The 21203-nt window shown below is 44.0% G+C and overlaps 1 protein-coding gene across 1 annotated transcript in view; it reads left to right on the forward strand.

The window, feature by feature from the left end:
• Positions 1–6679: 6679 nt before the first annotated feature.
• The window catches only part of LOC127573653 (interleukin-9 receptor-like), a 33714-nt gene continuing 19190 nt past the window's right edge, over positions 6680–21203 (forward strand). The window contains exons 1-4 of the mRNA XM_052022065.1: positions 6680–6796; positions 8995–9111; positions 13801–13883; positions 20930–21023. Of these exons, the coding sequence (XP_051878025.1) occupies positions 13814–13883; positions 20930–21023 (164 nt within the window). The 5' untranslated portion in view covers positions 6680–6796; positions 8995–9111; positions 13801–13813. The remainder of the gene's footprint in view (positions 6797–8994; positions 9112–13800; positions 13884–20929; positions 21024–21203) is intronic.

Here is a 21203-nt window from a genome sequence, read left to right on the forward strand (position 1 = left end):
GAACTCATCCAGGAACAGACAATGGAATTGCTGGATCTTGAGGTTGAAACGATGGGAGTGTGGCCTGGGTCACAGCAGACTGGAATAATGTTTTGGGAGGTTAATTGGCCACTGTATATCGCCCTAGTATGTCAGTGAGCGGTGGAATCTGGAGAAACCAGTTATTCGCTGGTTCTGTGTGGAACTGCCAGCCAGCCTTAAATGTCATCTGTCCCACTACTGAGAATGAGATTGAATAAAAAATGGGATTAGTGTAGGATTGGTGAAAATGGTGTGGATTTGGTGGCCTGAAGAGCATGTTTCTGTGCTCTATCCTTCCATGGCTCTACAACCAATCCCTGAGAGGTCCACTGGCATGTGGAGTGTGACATCATGACATTGTGTCCCCCACCAAGTTCAGGAAGTCAGCTCTTCTTCTCCCTCCACTGCCTCTTAGGCAATCACCCCTCAGAATGTGGCGTCACATGGCAGGTGTAACAACCTGATAGCTGGCCTGTCAAAGGTAAAAGCTTCTTATGGTCATCCAGCCTGCAATCCCTCCGAGTGAAAGGCAGCAGGCTACCAGCAGCCTGGCTGTAGCTGCTTGGTGAGGTGGGGAGGGGATGTGGTGGGTGTGCAGAATATCATCATGCTGGACCTTCCAAGCCAAGTTAGAAAGCATTCACAAGGAAATGGCACTTGGGTGAGTTCATGCTGTAATTATCTCAAACTTCATTTCAACCTCTATGTTTATTTAACTATTAATTAAACTTAGCTTGTTGAAATGTTGCATTGCTTTAATTCTGCCTTGGACTTTCATCTGAATAATGAGAATGTGGCTTATGCTTGGTATAGCAGCTCCCCTGCAGATAATGTAAAGCCATTCAGAAGATTGTATTCAAGGAGTGATTTGTATTTTGTAGATGATGATGAAGCCACCTCCAGTATAATTTTTTTCCACTATGAACACAAGATAACAGCAACTGTAGTCTTGCAGAAGTAACATGCAATCATTATAATTAGCAACCACCTCTTTGGCGATCTAATGCGGATGTTCATCATATGGTTATATATGTCCTGTTGGACTTACTGAATTTAATATCTTCAATTTTCAACCACAATGTACATCAGTTTTTGAATAAGAAATGAAGAGTACTGACGCTTATGATGCCTCATTCACTGCATGTGGTATGTCCAGAATGATGCTCTCAGACTTCAATGCAGAGATGACGATTACATCTTGGCCTCAAATTTGCTGAGGAATTCTGACATCAAAACTGAAGTAACATTTACGCGGCACTAAAATCGATACAGCTGACGATCAGGAGAGAGCTAATCTGATTCTTAATCAAACCTTACAATGCATATCGTCAATGTTAAAGTATACTCAGAAAGTTTGTTTGTGAGGTGCTGCTTTCTTATCCTTGAGATAATTTACTTTAAATGTAAGATTTACCTCAAAGCACAGTATGGGCTTTATATTAATGAAGCTCTTTCCAAAGATAGCACAAAGAAGGAGGGTCCATTACAATTATTATAATACAATCGTGCAATGGTGTGTAAGGTGTCACCACTGCTGACACAGCTGGAAACAATGGGTGGGGTCTTGGTATGAGCTGCTGCCCACCCTTGAACCCACATTATCCCTGTGGCCTTAGTACTCATGTCTGCCAGCGAGGTCATGGGCTCCATCCCTCAGTTGTCCCATGAGTGGGATAGGTGGCAGGAGGCAGCAGAGGCCCCATCCCCACACTGCCTTGGATCGCTGCTTACCCACAGTTTATCTCTCCTGATCAGATGTTTCAAAACATTTGAAATTGATATAAATAAATAAAAGAGAAAAAAAATTACTTTAAATAGTAAGGGAATTAAATGACTAATATAGTTAAAAAGACATTAAGCTACCATCAATTAATTAGAAACATAAACGGATCATGAGATAAAGGAAATTGAACAAAACGTTAAACTAACTTTCAGATGAAGGTCAGTGACCCTATTCAGGTGAATGGGTCTGGACTGGCAAAGACAGCAGTGGCTGGTGTACAATGCATCCTTCACCCTATGTATTCTACCTGAGATGCTCTCTGTGGCTAATAGATCTTGACTTGAGAGATCCTCAAGGACAAAGGTAGTTAGTTGAGTCCGTGACTGGGATATGACCGACAGTCATAGAATGATACAGCACAAATGCAAGCCCTTCAGTCCATCATATCCATGCTGACCATCATTTTCTATCTACACGAATCGCATTTGTCGGCATTTGTTCCATCACCTTCTATGCCTTGGTGAGTCAAGTGTCCAGGTGCTTCTTAAATGTTGTGAGAGTTCCTGCCTCCACCACCCTTTCTGGGAGTGTAGATTGCAACCACCTTCTGGGTGAAAAAAATCTTCCTCAGATCACCCCTACACCTATCAATCCTCACCATCCTATCTACCCAATCCATGCCTCTCTAACCTACGCTAGGATTCAGACATTTGATCCATGGTGTGCAGTCAGAATCACAAGATTCCAGCCTGATTACACCCTCTTGGTTCCATCGCCATGAGGGGATTGGATTCTGTAAGTGGTGGTGTAGCTTCGTGCTTTATTCTTGCCTCTGTTACAAGGGCAGTGATAGCTCTACAATGGGCTGTGAAGTGAATGTACATAGTAATGCAGGTTTGCTAAAGAAGTGATGGTAATCAGTGACTGTACAAATCTTTACCCAATCAACATGTCTCTGACATCATAGCCAGATATGTCCTCCCTGCTGTGGTGAGCCACATGATCAGGATGGTCCTGCACCAAACCTGCAACAAGAACACATTCAACTCAATAAACATTAAAGGTGTAAGGTGGCAGTCCATTAAAGATAGTCTTATGGTCTGCAGACATGAAGGTTGACCAAACTTCATAACCGACAGGCCATGAGGAACTAATGTGAGCTGAATGTGTAGTTGTTGAGGTTTAACTCTTTCCTTCCCCGAATCCCAGTGGTCTGGCTGACTGCAGGACTTAGAAATCCACAGAGAAGTAGAAACGTTGGCTCCATCAAGCCTGGATTTATTCCCAAAAGCCTTTGGACATGTTAATGCATAGATCATTAAAATCGCTGATAAACCCAGGACCACTCCCATCAAAAAAGCTTTGCATGATAATGATTCAACATCCAATAGACCGAGGTTCCCTTAAGACAGTGGACTGGTCAATACATGAACTTCTGACGAAAGAATAATGGTAATGCAGTCAAACTGGCGAGTAGCAAAGTTGATCGTGTGCGCAGAAAAACATGAAGATTTGCTCAAAATGTTGTACGTCTGTAGTCTAATGAATTGTACATCTGTAGATGTAGATGTAGATGTAATTGTACCAAGACAATGTGACATGGAAATGAGATGACATGGTTTGAGCTGAGCCTTTGCGGTTTTAAATCCAGATGACAAATAGGACATGCAGCTGTGGGTAAAAATTGTATGGGGATTGTGGGGGGTTAACTTTAGGAGGAGAACAAATGGGAACCTAGGGAGACAGCTGATAATAACCAACAAAATTTAGCCTTAAAAGAACAACCTCTCAATGGGCACCTCTTGTTGCCGCGAAGATGACCTTTGAGATGGATTTCTGGAAAAGTGGAATGAAGGAGTCGTGTGAGCTTCCTGGATACCTGACCTTGACCATGGAAAAATTCCCTTCAACATGGACAATGACTGGAATGAATGGCATGAAGGCATGGAAGCCCTTTTGGTTCATGAAGAGTTCAGAGTTCCTGGCCTAAACAACCTCGGTGAGTCTAGGTCTCATTTCATATGTCTGTCCTGCTGCCCCAGGAATTCATCTTGTGAATCTTCACTGCACTTCCTCCATGGCAAGTATGTCCTTTCTGAGGTAAGGAGACCAAAACTGCATGCAGCATTCCATGTGTGGTCCCACCAAGCCCTTGTGTAATTGTAGCAAGACATCCTTGCTCCTGTACTAAAACCTCTTGCTATGAAGGCCAATATACCAATTATTTTCTTAACTGTTTCAGTGACTGGGGTACAAGAACACCAGATCAGTTTTACATCAACATTTCCCAGTCCATCACCATTTAAAAAATTTCTGATTTTCCTACAGAAGTAGATAAGCTCACATTTATCCACTTTACACTGCATCTGTGTGTATTTACCCTCTCGCTCGACTTGTCTAAATTCCCTTGAAGCCTCTTTGAGTCCAACACATCTCACAATCCCACCCAGTTTTATGTCATTGAGAAGCTCAGCAATATTACATTTGTTTGCCTCATCCAAATCATTCGTCCACATTATGAATGGGTGGGAAACAAATACTGATTCCTACCCTACTAGTCACTGCTTGCCATTCCTAGAGAGATCAACTCTCTGCTTCCTGTCTGTCTACCACACCAATATACTACTCCAAGTCCGATGTATTTTAATGTTGCAGACTAAACTTTCATAGAGGACTTTATCAAAGGCCTTCCAAAAATCCAAATATACCACATCCACTGGATTTCCCTTGTAAATCCATATCGACCTTGACTAAACCCTTTGATACTTTCAAGGTGCCCTGTTAACACATCTTTTATAATTGATTTAGGCTAGTGCGTAAGGAGGGAACTCTGTAAAGTAATACATTTGCTCTGTTTTTGAAGTGATACAAAATCATGGCACAATGCCCCTGCACCAAAATGACTCCATCGAGAATGATTGCAATCTAAGATCATTTTCTAGAATCTCTTACAGTTGTGAGTAGTGTGGGCTAATTTGTTTCCTCTTCACTATCAAAAAATCCTGTGGGAGTGTCAAATACAATTTCTCTTTCATAAATGCATACCAGCTTTGTCTAATCCTGCTGATATTTTCTAGGTGTCCTGTTATCACGTCCCTTATAATAAACGTTACTGTGCAGCAGGGATCCCTGCCCTCCTGTGTGCTTCTGAGAATTAGACCACCCACAGCAGGCACTTCAAGGCATTGGAAGATACCACCAACCTACCTCTGCAAAATCCTCAAACCCACCAGCAGGATAAATGGACCTATGCCAGCATCCTCTGGCAAACCACCATTTCCAACACTGAGCCTCTGATTATGTTCATTCAGCTCCATGTTGCTCGCTTGCTGGCACAGATTTCTGAAACAGAGGAGTTACTCTGAGCTCCATCACAGCAAGAGACTTCCAGGAGAAGAGAGAAAATGGTTCACAGATGTTCTCAAAGCCTTGTTGAAAAATGTAACATCCTTACTGACTCACGAGAATCCCTGAACCCTGACCACTGTGAATGGAGAAGGAGCTTCCAGGATGGCACCAAAGAACTCAAGATCCTTTGGTGGCAATCAATCCACCCACCCAACCTGTCAAGCAGCCCCTGTTCCTCCTGTGGCAGAATCTACAGGTCCCAAATTGGCTTCATCAGTCACCTCAGAATCTCAACCAGAGTGGAAGCAAGTCACCCATAATCCCAGGGACTACCTATGCAAAAGAACACGTTTCAAAAAACAAACTGCTGGAAGAACTCAGCGGGTCGAGCAGCAAATGTGGAGACAAAGGGATAGTCAACACTTTGGGTCGAGACCCTGCATCAGGACCTTACTAAGGAAGCACCTGTTAGAATGTGGTCAAAGAGAAGGAGAAGGGGAGCTGTGTGAGAGGGAATCACAGAATTACTGTCAAAGGGAGGGGGAAAATTTCTTCAAAGTGGCCATACCTTGAAGAGACACACGTTTTATTTTAGTGCAGATGCAGGTTGTTAAAATTGCTAAGAGAAGCATATGAGTTTCTTGACAGGATTAATACAGAAAATATTAAACTGATACAGACCACTTATAATGACCACAGTTAGAATATTTTTGGCTCCTTAACTTACAAAGAAGACCATCTGTCAGAACTGTTACCTGACCTGCTGAGTGTTTTCAGTGTTTTCTGTTTTAATTTTGGATTTCCACTGGTTGGTGACTCAGAAACCAAATTAAAGGTCATCCTCATGAGGCAAGAGATGTGAGAACAATTTATTATAAAATGTTGTCAGCACATGTTTTGCCAGAATGATGAGAAATGTGGTTTTCAAAATAGTTTTTAAAAGAAAAAGGCAATGTTTAACTTTTTTAACAATCACTAGTGTGAAGCAAGGATAGGGGACTGGAGATAAGGAAAGCTCTTTCTGTGATAGCACAGAATGAAGACCAAATGGTCTCTTTCTATGCTGAAGAGTTATATGGAGATTCTTCTCCTTGTCTGTAGAAACCTTGTAGAAATCTGATCCCCATATCAAATGAGTGGGACAATTATCCTAGGGAATGGTGAGAACAAATGAGTAAAGAATAGAGTGGAAGAGAAAGAAGGGAAAATGAAAAGGTGACCCTGAAATAAATAAAGTTTCAGAATGGACGGAAAAGGGAAGGAGATGGAGGAAATGTAAAAGATAATAAAAACAAGAGGATAGACAGGGAAGGAAGGGAGCAGGAGAGAGAAGGGTGGTGAGAAATAGAAGGAAAAAGAGAGACAAAACTACAAGAAGTAAGTAGGAACTGAAGGCAATAAATGAGATGGGCAGAGAGCATATCATCATCACAGCTGAGGGAGCTGGCCACACCTTTCTCAGCTCATTGGTTCCTCAGCTTTATCAGATATACAGAGCGGTGGGCGTGATATGTGAAATGATTCTGGTGGCTAGCTTACTCAACAGAGCTAATAGGTTGCTCTTTTGCTCTGTGTGTGAGTGTGTGGGGACCATTCACTGGAGCAGCAGTGGAGCAGTGGAAAACATGACATGGTAACTCACTGAGATCGCGTCTATGCTGTGGATGAGCTGGAGGGGGTTTGATTCTGAGCCAACTGTTGCAGGTATCTGCATGAGTATTGCGCGGTGGCTGAGGGACAGATGATCCACACTGGGATTGCTTGGACTTCTCATCCATTGTTAGCCTGTGTTAGTTCTCTGGGCTGTGTGTGGATTCAGGAATTCATGAGTCATTACTAAAGGGCATCTCATGAAACTCCAGTACCCACACAGCACAGAATACATTCTAATCCTCTGCCTTCCGGGGGTGAAATCTTATGAGATGCCTATTTGTCTGAGTGCTCCTCCCATCTATCCAGGCATGGAGGGAAGGGAGAGGGGTGTAAGGGGTGTGGGAGTGGGGTCCAGGGGTGAGGCAGGGCAGGAGGGTTTATTGGGTGCCAAATGGGAGCAAGCAGGCAAAGTGTAATGGATGAAGAGTGAAGGAGCATTGGTGTGGGGTGTGAGGGTGTGTGAGGGGTGAGGGTCTGTGAGGGGTGTGATGGGTGAGGGGTGGGTGGTGAGGGGTGAGGGTGTGTAAGGGTGAGGGTCTGTGAGGAGTGTGAGGAGTAAGGGGTGAGGGCGTGTGAGGGGTGACGGTGTCTGAAGGGTGAGGGGTGGGTGTGAGGGTGTGTGAGGGGTGAGGGTCTGAAGGGGTGTGATGGGTGAGGGGGTATGAGGGGTGAGGGGTGGGGGTGTGAGGGTGTGTGAGGGGTGAGGGTCTGAAGAGGTGTGATGGGTGAGGGGTGGAGGTATGAGGGGTGAGGGGTGGGGGTGAGGGTGTGTGAGGGGTGGGGGTCTGAAGGGGTGTGATGGGTGAGGGGTAGGGGTGTGAGGGGTGGGGGGTGAGGGGTGGGGGGTGAGGGGTGGGGGTGTGAGGGTGTGTGAGGGGTGAGGGTCTGAAGAGGTGTGATGGGTGAGGGGTGGAGGTATGAGGGGTGAGGGGGTATGAGGTGAGGGGTAGGGGTGTGAGGGTGTGTGAGGGGTGAGGGTCTGAAGGGGTGTGATGGGTGAGGGGTGGGGGTATGAGGGGTGAGGGGGTATGAGGGGTGAGGGGTGGGGGTGTGAGGGTGTGTGAGGGGTGAGAGTCTGAAGGGGTGTGATGGGTGAGGGGTGGGAGTATCTGTGAGGGGTGAGGGTGTGTGAGGGGGTGAGGGTTGAGGGTGTGTGAGGAGTGAGGGGTGTGAGGGATGAGGGGGTGGGTGAGGAAGTGGAGTGGTGAAGGGTGTGAGGGATGAGGGTGTGAGGAAATGGAGTGAGGGGTGAGGAAGTGAAGGGGTGAGGGCTGTGAGGGATGAATGGGTGAGAAATTGGAGGGATGAGGAGGTGAGTGATACGACGTTTGGTGAGGGGTTTGTGGGGTGAGAGCCTGATAGGTGCAACATGTGCTGGATGGGGTGTGTCAGTGGGTGTGGGGCTGAGATTAGGTGATGAGCGAGGGGTGAGCAGATGAGAAGGGTGAGGGATGAATGGGTGCAGGAGGTGGTCATCTCCGAAACCAGAGAGGGGAGAGGGTGGGCTTGGTTTCTGGAGGGATTGTTCGAGTTGCTCATGCCAGATCTTGTGTACACCCAAGTCTCTGGTTATGTGCAATTGTGCAAGATTTTATAATCCCAGGTAATCCACTGCCTTCAGAGGTGGATGGGGACACCAGAGAGCTTCCTCCTGTTTGTGGTATTCCCCAAGATTAATCACCTCCCTTGGTTAATGTGTAAAATCAAAACGAGCTGCTGTTCGGGCTTTCTCAAATGGGTTTTGGTTGTGTTCTGGTGAACCTAAGCAGAAACCGCTTAGGGTCACTTTGATGAAGAGCCTTGGCTTGTGGGTTCTAAAGGGTCAGTTCAAGCACAATCAAGCATTGCCCTTTCAGCAAATGTGATACTAGATTTCAGTTAAGATGATTACCTGAATGTGCAGCGTGCATGAAGGGGGATGGACTGAGTGTCTCCATACTCTGTCATTGAGTAGAGAAGAGCCAGTGCATAGTCTAGAATCATGGATCTCAGGAATTGAAATTTTCACGTCTGACATGGATAGGTGTCTCATTGGGTAAAAGTATCAAGCTGGATGCATCAGTGGTGTGGAGTTACAGATCAGCTGGAGTCTGAATGTTAGAACAGGTTCAAGAGGCTAAATGATCTCCTCCTGATTCTACAAAATAAAAACCTATTAATTAATTGGAACTCAAGGAAGACACAAAACATGACTCACACCATTAAAGGAATCCTTTTTTCTTGCAATCTATATTTAACATAATTCCCAGGTTTCTACATTTACCAATGAAGATCAAAAAACTGTAGATGCTGGAAAGGTTCCGTTGAAGCATCTTTGACCTGAAGCAAGAACTCTGTTTTTCTTTCCACAGATGCTGCACAATCTGGTGAGTGTTTCCAAAATTTTCTGGTTTTGTTCTACATTTGCCAATTTGTTAATTCTCTTCGCATGCATAGTAACTTCTTTTCCTTTGCAACTAGTTTGTTGCTCATTTTGTGTATGGATATTCTCCAAAAAGTATTGTGGATAACCACTTCTATCTCACATCAGGGAAGGGCTATGATTTCAGGTTAACAACACTGGAATTACATATGCTGCCTGACTGTATGGAATAGAGCGAAAAACGAGCTGCTGGAGAAACTTAGTGGGTCACGGAGGGAAGTGGACAGTCAACGTTTCAGGTCAAGACCCTTCATCTGGACTTGAAATATCGGCTGTCCATTTTCCTCAACAGGTGCTGCCTGACCTGCTGAGTTCCTCCAGCAGTTGTTTTTGTTTTGCTCCAGATTCCAGCATCTGCCGTGCCTCATGTGTGGAATAGAAATCAGTCAGAGTAAATTTCATCCTCCTGACAACTCTTGAGCTGTTTGAGTTTGAATGAATAGTTAATCAACCAAAAAACTGTGGCCTAAAAAGGTCAAAGTATGAGACATCAAGAGAGAGGCCACAATCTACTTGGTCTCTACAATACAGTAGATATCTTAATCATACTAGTTAATCAAAAAAATAGAAACTTGCAGTCAAATGGGTAAGTACAGAGGGGAAAGCTTATCTGATACTGTTTCCACAATCTCTTCCTCTGCTCTTTTATATATTCCACAGCTCTGCTCTGATGCTTATTGTTAATTTGTGACACTCACTGTGCAGACCTTTGGGGATTTTCCAACAGTTCACTAGTTTTGATGTGAGAGTACATGTGCTCTGCATTAAGCCCTCACTTTTCAGTATCTAGGCCCACTGTTCAAATCCAGTCTAGATTCTCTGTTGCCTTTAGAGGTCTTTGGCTGGCCAGGTTAGGGGATGAGTCAGTCTCAATGTTCGTACTGAGGCTTACAATGGCATTACATTAGTCAAAGTGCTCATAGACTGGGAAAGAATACTGGAATATTGATGTCTCCTACTTTGACTTCTTTTAGGCCACTGCCTCTTGGTTAGTTGGTTGGTTGTTAACTGTTCATTCAAACTCAAACAGTTCACAAGCTGTCAGGAGTGAAATGGAAACAGAAAATGCTGGAAATACTCGGCAGGTCAGGCCGCATCCGTGGGGAGAGAAACAGAGTCAATGTTCCAGGTCAAAGTCCCTTCATTGGAAATGGGAAGGAGACAAAAGAATCTCATTAAACTGAGGGAGGGTGGAGGAAGGGGATGTCTCTGAGTGGGTAAAGCCAGTGTGACTGAGAGGATAAACTGTGGACAAGATTATCTGGTCAATGAATGAATGGGAGCAGTTAGAGAGTGAGAACATAGACAAAAGAACATTAGAGTTGAGAAATGCAGAGTAGAAAGATGTGCCCGGCAGGTCAGGATGGGCATGTCCTCCACTCCCAGAGAGAAAAAAGAAACAAAGGAATAAAACAGTAATCTGAGCTAATATCGCAGCTGGATCACTGCTTTGTCATTCATTTTCAAGCTCTGAATCTTACTGGCAAGTCCATTATACAGTATATGGTCCATTCTCAGTTACCCTAATAGAGTCTCATGTCTGTCCACTACAGAGAGCAGTTAAGGGTCAGCAGCATCAGTGTGGGACAAGAGCCACATGTGAATGGATGGCACAGTGGTGCAGCAGGTAGTGCTGCTGCCTCCAGTGACCCAGGTTTGATCCCATGCTATCTGTGTGGAATTTGCATGTTCTCCCTTTAACCGCATGGGCTTCCTCCAGATGCTGCAGTTTCATCCCACATCCCAAAGAGGTGCAGGTTGGTAGGTTAATGGCCACTGTAGATTGTCTCTAGTGTAGGTGTATAGCAGGAGAATCAGGGGAGTGTTGATCAGGATGTGAGTGAGAATAGGCTACAGGGAAATAAATGGGGGAATGGGATTAGTCTGGGAGCCAAAAATGGCCTCCTTCTATGTCATAAGGAAGTATAAACACCAGTCTGTATCTAGGCTGGCAAGTTTAGTTTCCTAAAGTTTTCTCTGAATCAGTTAGGTTTTGTGGAAATCCAATAATTTCATGGATACTTTTATGGATACCAGCCTTTAATTTCCAGGTTTTGTTTTTAAGATTAGATTATCAGGCTGCCATGCTCATGTTTTCTGAGTTACTAGTCCTGAATCGTAGCCACAGAACATGGCAATGTTGCAAGGTTAAGACGAATCCAACAACACTGGAGTCTGAATGCTTTGGCCACTCCTACAAATAGACCTACCATTCCCGATAAAACAGGCATGCCGAGACCTAGGTAATATCTGGATGAAACCCCACTCCAACCCATGTTAGTGATACCCACTTTCAGATTTCAAATGTAGATTTACAACCTCGTACTTTTTCCCCTCTTCAGCAGGTGGGATGGATTTACCCTTGACCAGCCCACTGTTCAGACTGTAAACTAGCCAATAAATATTAAGCAGATAAACAAAAGTTACTGCCTAGAAGAAATAGATTTACTGGAAGTACCAACCCATGCCAATATCAGAATATTGGAAGGAACATTTCTGTATTAACTCCAAACATCAGCTAATCAAGACTGTCTACTTCCTCCAGGCCATACAGCCCTGTGACTGGGCTCATACCCTGGCCCTCCTTGGATTCATTGCAGGGCACTCAGGATTTAGCTCCAAATTTCTCTGAAGGTGTCCAAAGCAAAGTGAGTTCATCAAATGACAGTGGCGGGATGTTGACAGAATTCAAACTGGGGCTTGTCTTTGAAGACAAGGAAACAGTAGCCAATTGCTCAACAAGGTTGCATTTGAAATGAGAGGCTTTACGATCTGCACTATTTGAATACAGCTGGAACCATCTCATTGCTCCCAACAGTCACTGGTGTGTGCTGTATGTCTACAGGAGCTGACTTGAGACATGCAAATGTTGTTCAGTACCAGATAGAGTCTTTCCCTCTTTCACAACACTGTATTATCATTGTTAAATTTCATGGCTACTTAAAAAGTGCAGGAGCAGCAAGCAATTTGCTGGAGAAGCTCAATGGGTTGAGCAGCATCTGTGGGGGAATGGTGTTTGTCAGAAGGTGTTTGTCAAAACCCTGCATCATTAAAAAGTGCAGGGGAGTTCTTTGTGTAAACATTAAACCAAGGTAAAACTGGAAAGGGTGTTGGGGAAAGTTATGGTAGAGGCTGTGACAGTGATCATGGCAGAAGCTGTGGTCAGGAAGGTAGGAGTTGGGAGTATTTAGATCTGTTTCCTCTGCTTCAGAGACTGTACAATGCAGCTGGCCTCTGTTACCACAGCAGGAAAGATGCAGAACTTGAATCAGATGTCAAAAAGGCATAATAGCATAGCTCCCATCAACACTGCAGATTCAGTTGATATATATGCCACTGTAGATAATACTTTTCTCAACAACTACTTTTACAAATGTTTCCATGAAACCCACCACTTTAAAGTAGAATCACATTCCAAGAAGATTATATGGTGACATATCTTTATTCCATGAAATGCCTCAGTGATAAGCCTTTTTACAAACCAATTCCTTGCCAGAATGCTAATCAAGCAAACCCCAGTCCATACAGAGTAATCTTTGATCTAAGTATTAGATTAGCAGCACCCACTTGCAGTTCAGTTCTGAAACTCATAGCTGTTAGTGATTACCAGATTTAGTTGTTCTATGCATTCTCATTGATTGCAATCAACTTTGTTTCAAAGTGCAGGCACTCATTAGATTTGATTGCTATCAAATCTATCCAAACAGTCTGGCGTTGGGTGAGTTTATACACATCAAATTTGTTCGTGTGCTGTCAACTTCAGACTCGCTTGGGGTGGGGAGAGTGTGGGTTAGATACTGAGTAAAATTCCTTCGATGATGAACAAGCAATCTTGTTCACAGCGAGTACAGCAAGGGTTAGAAATGGAGGAAAGTTCCCTCCACACTTTTGATACTCTTAGGACAGGGTCAGCAAGAGTTAGATACAAAGAAAATTTCCCCTTGTATTTCTTCATCAGTGGTGAATCTGGTATAAAGCAATTGAAAACCAAGGAAATAGATATATAGGAAATAATTGGCAATATAAAGCTCCATCTACATTGTATCTCCAACTATTCTTGGGGCAGGTTCAGCATAGGTTAGGTAAAGACTAAAGCTCCTGCTGTACTAAGACAATATGTGCTCCTGGAACAGTGTGGGCCATGTACAGAGTACCAAAGTTACAAGATGGAGGTTGTTACAAAGTTACAAGTTACAAGGCAGATACATTAGGGACATCTAAGAGACTCTAAGCTAGACACATGAATGATAGAGAAATGGAGGACTATGTAGGAGGGAAGAGTTAGATAGATCTTAGAGCGGGATAAAATGTCGGCACAACATTGTGGATCGAAGGGCCTGTACTGTGCTGTAATGTTCTGTGTTCTATGTCTACTTCCTAGTCCCCATGTGACGTTGCTATTGGCCAATCTGTGGTGTACCTGAATAAGACTTTCATTGCTGACCTGTCCTGACCTGCCAGGCATGTCTTTCTTCTCTGCACTTCTCAACTCTAATGTTCTTTTGTCTATGTTTGCACTCTCTAACTGCTCCCATTCACTCATTGAGCAGATAAACTCGTCCACCATTAATTTAGGGTTAGTTTGGACTTTGAGCTCTCATATTTACTAATCACTCTTTATTTTGTCCAACAGGTTTGCTGCAGACATGGCAAGTGGCAGAATGAGGTTCATCTTTCTCCCACTGCTGTGTTTCACTGTCAAAGCTCAGCACTCAAGTAGGTATTTGAGGTTTTATAACAATCAGTACAATCAAGCTATTTCCCTTCCAGTTTTTGTCCTCACCTGCAGTGCTCCTCATCTTCCCAAACTATGGTTTTGATACCCATGATGCTTTAGAGGCTCCTGTGCAAGCTAGTTAGGGACATCTTCACAGACAAAGCCTCTCCTACTATAGCCTAATAATGATTAGGGAGAAGGAACTACAGCAATCAGACCTCCATCTTAACACACAACAGTAAGTCCTTATATTATGGCACTTCCACAAACATAACTCCTTCAGCACCAACCAAGTAAGAAGCAAGCAGGTTGTACTCTGAACAGCCTTTAACCTTAAATGTACCATGTGTCTTGGTGCCAGGAATGACATGAATGAGAAGTCTATGACTATGTTGGCTCTCCATGTCCCACTCACGCTTCACAAGGTGTTTGTATGTAGGTAAAGCACGTAATTAGGAAAGCTGACAGAAGTTATTGTTTATTGGTATGGGAATTCAATACAGAAGCAGAGAGGTTAAGCTTCAGTTATGTAGGGCATCTGAAGCACTGTGTACAATATTAGCACATAGAACGTAGAACAGTATAGTACAGGAACAGGCGCTTTGGTGTACAATGTCTGGGCCAACCATGATGCCAAATTAAACTAACCCTATGTGCCTGCACATGATCCATATCCCTCCTTTCCTTGCCTGTTCATGTGCCAGTCTAAATGCCTCTTAAATGTCACTATCATGTCTACTTCCATCACTATGCACCCCCACACCCTCCTTGCATCCCAGCCGTGCATTCCAGGCCCCCATCACTCTCTGTGTAAAAAAAAACCTCGCAAGTTGCTTCCTAACTTTTATAGTCAATGCCCTGACCGATGAAGGCAAGCATTCCTTACCACCCCATCTCCTTGTGTTGCCACTTTCAGAGAGCTATGGACTTGCATCCCAAGATACTTCTATATATCAATGCTCCTAAGGGTCCTGCAATTTACTGTAAACATTTGACCTCCCAAAGTGCAATACTTAACACTTGTCCGGATTAAACTCCATCTGCCATTTCTCTGTCCATATTTTCAACTGATCTATATCCTGCTGGATCCTTTTTCAACCTTCTTCACTACGCACAACTCCACCAAATTTTGTGTCATCTGCAAACTTACCAATTAGCCCAACTACATTTTCGTCCAAGGCATCTATATATATCACAAACAACTCAGCACTGGTCCCGTCAGAGATTCACCCCTCCACCACTACCCTCTGTCTTCTATGGCTAACTCAGTTTTGAATCCAATCTACCAAATCACTGTGGATCCCATGCATCTTCATCTCTGGATCAGCATGCCATGAGAAATTGAGTCAAATGCCTTAATAACATCCAAGTGAACAACATCCACTGCCCTACCCGCATCAATTATCTTCATCACCTCCTCAAAAAACTCAAATGAGTTTGTAAGACATGACCTGCCCCATATAAGACCATGCTGACTGTCCCTAATAAGCCCATACTTTTCCATATGTGAGTAAATCCTATCCCTATGAATCCTCTCCAACAGCTTCCCTTCCACTGGTGTAAGGCTCACTGACCTATAATTTGCTGGATTATCCCTATTGCCCTTTTTAAACAAAGGGACAACATTGCCTACTCTCCAGTCCTCTGGGACCTCGCCTGTGGCTAGACAGGACACAAAGATCTATGTCAAGGTCCCAGCAATCTCCTCTCTTGCCTCTCCCAATCACCTGAGATAGATCCCATCATGCCCTGGGGACTTATCCACCTTAATGTTTTAAAGAGACCAAACACCTCCTCCTTCTTGTATTGGTCTCCTTATCTGAGGATGGATTATAGGACATTGGAAACAGGTCAGAGAAGGTTTACTAAACTCGTGCATAGAGTGGGCAGATTGTATTATGAGGAAAGGATGGGCAGCTAGACAGGAGAAGAATAAGAGGAGACTAAATTGAAAAATATAAAATCCTGAAGGATCTTGACAGAGTGGGTATGCGGAGGATATTTCCTCTTGTGGGAGAATCTGAACTATGGGTCAGTTTAAATATAAGGGGTCACTCGTGAGAAACAGAAATTAGATCATTTTTTTCTCCCTAGTTCTGAATCTTTGGAATTCTCTTTGACAAAGGGCAGCACAGGCAGGGCCTTTAAATAATTTTAAGGCAGAGGCAGATAGATACTTGACGAGCAAGGGGGTGACAGACTACTGTCGGTAAACAGGAATGCAAGGTTGAGATTACAATCAGATCAGCTGTGATAGCAAGGAGCAATATAGCAGCAGAAAATATAAAATCTTTCTGGGTAGAGTTGAGGAACCGCAAAGGTAAAAAGACCATGGTGGGAGCTGTGTACAAGCCTCTGAGTAGTAGTTAGGATGTAGGGTACAAAATACACCAGGAGACAGAAAAGACAATGTTACAGTGATCATGGGATACTTCAATATGCAGGTGAACTGGGAAAATCAGGTTGGGAGTGGACCGCAAGAGAGAGAGTTTGTGGAATGTCTACGAGATGGCTTTTTAGAGCAGCTTGTGGTAGAGCCCATGAGGGAACAGGCAATTCTGGATTTGGTGTTGTGTGATGAGGCACACTTGATCAGGGAGGTGAAGGAATCTTTAAAAGGCAATGACCATAATAAGATAGAATTCACCATGCACTTTGGGGGAGAGAAGCTGAAATCTGATGCAACAGTATTACAGTTGAGTAAAGGTAACTGCAGTGGCATGAGGGAGGAGCTGGCCAGAGTTGATTGGAAGGGACCTTACAGGGAAGACGGTGGAGCAGCAATGGCAGGGATTGGGAGTAATTCAGGAGACAGCAGAATTTCATCCTAAGGAAGAAGAAGCACACTAAGGGGAGGACGAGGCTAACAAGGAAGTCAGGGACAGCATAAAAGCAAAAGAGAAGGCATACAATATGGCGAAGATTAGTGGGAAGCCAGAGAACTGGAAAGCCTTTAAAAGCCAACAGAGGACAATAAAAAAGATATAAGGGAGGAGAAGATGAAATACGAGCGTAAGCTAGCCAATAATATTAAAAAATATTCCAAGAGTTTTTTCAGATACATGAAGGGTAATAGAGAGGCAAGAGTGGACATTGGACCGATTGAAAATGATGCTAAAGAAGTAGTAATGGGGAACAGGAAAAAGACAGAGAAGCTAAGTAAGTACTCTGCGTCAGTGGAAGACACTAGTAACATGCCAGAAATTCAAGAGAGGTGAGTATAGTGGCCTCTGGAGAAGGTGTTGGGGAAGCTGAAAGGTCTGAAGGTGGATAGCTCACCTGGACCAGGTGGACTATACCCCAGGGTTCTGAAAGAGGTAGCTGAAGAGCTTGTGGAGGCATTAATAATGATCTTTCAAGATTGGAGTCAGGGAGGGTCCCGGAAGACTGAAAATTCACGAATCTGACACTGCAGTTTAAGAAGGGAAGGAGGCAAAAGACAGGAAATTATGGGCCAGTTAGCCTGATCTTGTGATTGGTAAGATTTTAGAGTCCATTATTAAGGATAAAATTTCAGAATACTTGGAATTATGTGATAAAATAGGACGAAGTCAGCACGGTTTCATTAAGGGAAGATCTTGCCTGACAAATCTGTTAGAATTCTTTGAGGAGGCAACAAACAGGTTAGACAAAGGAGAGGCGGTGGATGTTATTTACCTGGATTTTCAGAAGGCTTTGACAAGGTGCCGCACATGAGGCTGCTAAACAAGACCATGGTGTTAGAGGCAAGGTACCAGCATGGATAGAAGAATGGCTGACTGACAGAAGTCAGAGAGTGAGGATAAAGGGGTCCTTTCCAGGATGGCTGCCGGTGACTAGTGGAGTTCCACGGGGCTCAGTGTTGGGACCACAATTTTTCACTTTATACACTATTGATGTGGATGAAAGAACTGATGGCATTGTGGCCAATTTTACAGATGATACCAAGATAGATGGAGGGACAGGTAGTGTCGCAGAGGCAGTAAGTCTGCAGAAGGATTTGGACAGGTTTGGAGAGTGGGCAAAGAAGTGGCAGATGGAATACAGTGTAGGGAAGTGTGGGGTTATTCACTTTGGTCGGAAGAATAAATTTTCTAAATGGGGAGGAAATTCAGAGGGACTTGAGAGTCCTAGTTCAGGATTCCCTTAAGGTTAACTTGCAGTTTGAGTCAGTAGTAAAGAAGGCAAACACAATGTTTGCATTCATTTCAAGAGGACTAGCCTATAACAGCAGGGATGTACTGCTGTGGCTTTATAAGGTGTTGGTCAGACAGCATTTGGAATATTGTGAGCAATTTTGGGCCCTGTATCTAAGGAAGGATGTGCTGGCACTGGAGATGGTCCAGAGGAGGCTCGCGTAAATGATCCCAGGAATGAAAGGGTTAACATATGAGGAGCGTTTGATGTCTCTGGGCCTGTACTCGATGCAGTTCAGAAGAATGAGAGGGGATCTCATTGAAACCTGCTGGATACTGTAAGGCCTGGATAGGATGGACGTGGAGAGAATGTTTCCATTAGTAGGAGAGTGTGGGATCCGAGGGAACAGCCTCAGAATAAAGAGATGTCCCTTTAAAACTGAGATGAGGAGGAATTTCTTCAGCCAGAAGTGGTGAATCTGTGGAATTTGTTGCTATAGAGGGCTGTGGAGGCCAAGTCATTGGGTGTATTTAAGGCAGAGCTTGATAGGTTCTTGATTGGTAAGGGGGTTAAGGGTTACGGGGAGAAGACGGGAGAATGGGGTTAAAAAGTCAGCCATGATTGAATGGCAGAGAAGATTCGATGGGCTGAATGGCCTAATTCTGCTATATCTTTTGGTCTTATTAAATTGTGGAGCAGGTTTGTAAGGTCAAATGGGCTACAACTGCCCCTAATTCCTTTGTCCATATGTTCATAACTAAAATTGTACTGACTCCAGTCTGAAAATCACAAAACTACATCTGGTTTAGACTGTCCATCTCTGTATCCATCTGTCCATCCATTAGTCAATCTGTCCACCGGCATATTGACTGGTCAGCTTGCTTATCTATGTATCGTTGAATTATCTTCTCTTCTGTGCATTGATTAATCTCTCCATTTATGTTGTCAACAGTCTATCTGTATCTCTGCACTCTTTCTCTCAGAGGTATCACCACTTTATAATTCAGATAGTCCATCTTGGGCAGACAGGGTAAAAGTAAGGGACCAGAGAAAAGAGCTTGTTTCTTGGACATTCATTTCATGTAAAAATCTTGGGTGTAGTATTGATCCATTTTCGTGTTGTTGACAGGCCTAAAGTGCCTGTAAAAGCAAATGGTGCCACCAGTTCTTCCACTTCCCTCCGAAGCATGGTAATCAGCATATGGACACTTCTATGGATATCCTCAAGGTCCATCCATGGTTCATGGTTGGGTGGCTGAAGGTGTTGTCAATGTTGCTACTGGATATTCAGAGGTGTGTTGGTAGTCCCTGAATCCAGATTGCATTCACCAGAATCAGAATCAGAATCAGGTTTATTATCACTGACATACAGAATGTCATGAAATTTGTTGTTTTGCAGCAGCAGTACAGTGCAAGACATAAAAATTACTATAAGTTACCAAAAATTAAAGAAATAAATAGTGCAAAAAAGGAATACTGAGGTAGTGTTCATGGGTTTATGGACCATTCAGAAATCTGATGGCAGAGGGGAAGAAGCTGTTCCTGAAACACTGAGTGTGGGTCTTTAGGCTCCTGTACCTCCTTCCTGATGGTAGTACTGAGAAGAGGGCATGTCCCGGGTGGTGAGGGTCCTTAATGATGGATGCCGCCTTCTTGAGGCACCGCCTCTTGAAGGTGTCCTCGATGATGGGGAGGGTTGTGCCCGTGATGGAGCTGGATGAGTCTACAACCCTCTGCAGCCTCTTTCGATCCTGCACGTTGGAGCCTCCGTACCAGGTGGTGATGCAACCAGTCAGAATGCTCTCCACCGTACATCTGTAGAAATTTGCAAGAGACTTTGGTGGCATACCAAATCTCCTCAAACTCCCAACAAAGTGGAGTGGCTGGTGTGCCTTCTTCGTGATTGCATCAATGTGTTGGGCCCAAGATAGATCCTCGGAGATGTTGAAGCCCAGGAACTTGAAGCTGCTCACCCTTCCCACTGCTGACCCCTCAATGAGGACCGGTGTGAATTCTCCTGACCTCCCCTTCCTGAAGCTCACAATCAGTTCTTTGGTCTTGCTGACGTTGAGTGCGAGGTTGTTGTTGCGACACCACTCAACCAGCTGATCTATCTCACTCCTGTATGCCTCCTCATCATCATCTGAGATTCTGCCAACAGTGGTATCATTGGCGAATTTATAGATGGCATTTGAGCTCTGCTTAGCCACACAGTCGTGAGTGTAGAGGGAGTAGAGCTGTGGGCTAAGCACACATCCTTGAGGTGTGCCTGTGTTGATTGTCAGCACTCAGAAACAAAGACTCTCACCTCTTTGTCATTAACATGTTGCTGAAACTCACCCAGCCAGTGTAGAACCACCCAGACTTTCATTCCCATTGATTTCTTTCAGCGGTGAATGTTCAAATCCATCGCATTGCTACTTGCAAGATGTGAAGTAGGTTCTTTAATTGTTAAAACTTGCTGGCAATAATAGCACCACTGATAATAGTAAGAGTCTTCATCCTGGTAACTTGCAGTTGAATTTTGAAATTGGTTTGGTGGGTCCCAGACCTTTTACTAGATGGAGTGAGTGATAGAAAGTTCAGATCCTTGAGCATCTAATACAACGGACAAACTGCTTCATAAGATAAGATCTCTTTATTAGTCACATGTACATCGAAACACACAGTGAAATACATCTTTTGCGTAGTGATTTGGGGGGCAGCCCGCAAGTGTCACCATGCTTCCGACGCCAACATAGCATGCCCACAACTTCGTAACCCGTAAGTCTTTGGAATGTGGGAGGAAACTGAAGCACCCGGAGGAAACTCCCACAGACACGGGGAGAACGTACAAACTCCTTACAGACAGTGGCCAGATTTGAACCTGGGTTGCTGGCGCTGTAAAGCATTATGCTAACCACTATGCTGAACATCTTTCATTATATAGATAATCTGGACTGCCATGTTGACTACATAGAAACAATGAATTGCACATGGACAGAAACAAGCAATGACAGCTATGTTACACTGCAAGTCCATCGGTAAGCAATTTCCACTGGCTAACTAGCTCTTGTGGGGATCCCATGCTACGTAGTTCCAGTATTATGAAACAGGGATTAGAATGTCACCTCAGACCCCTAATTTGAAATCCAATTTCCATCCTACTGCAAGTGTCCGTTGTTGAAAAACTGGAACCTGGGGGACTTACTTACTTAATAAGA

The sequence above is a fragment of the Pristis pectinata genome, chromosome 8 (assembly GCF_009764475.1).
Source record: "Pristis pectinata isolate sPriPec2 chromosome 8, sPriPec2.1.pri, whole genome shotgun sequence".
NCBI lineage: Eukaryota > Metazoa > Chordata > Chondrichthyes > Rhinopristiformes > Pristidae > Pristis > Pristis pectinata.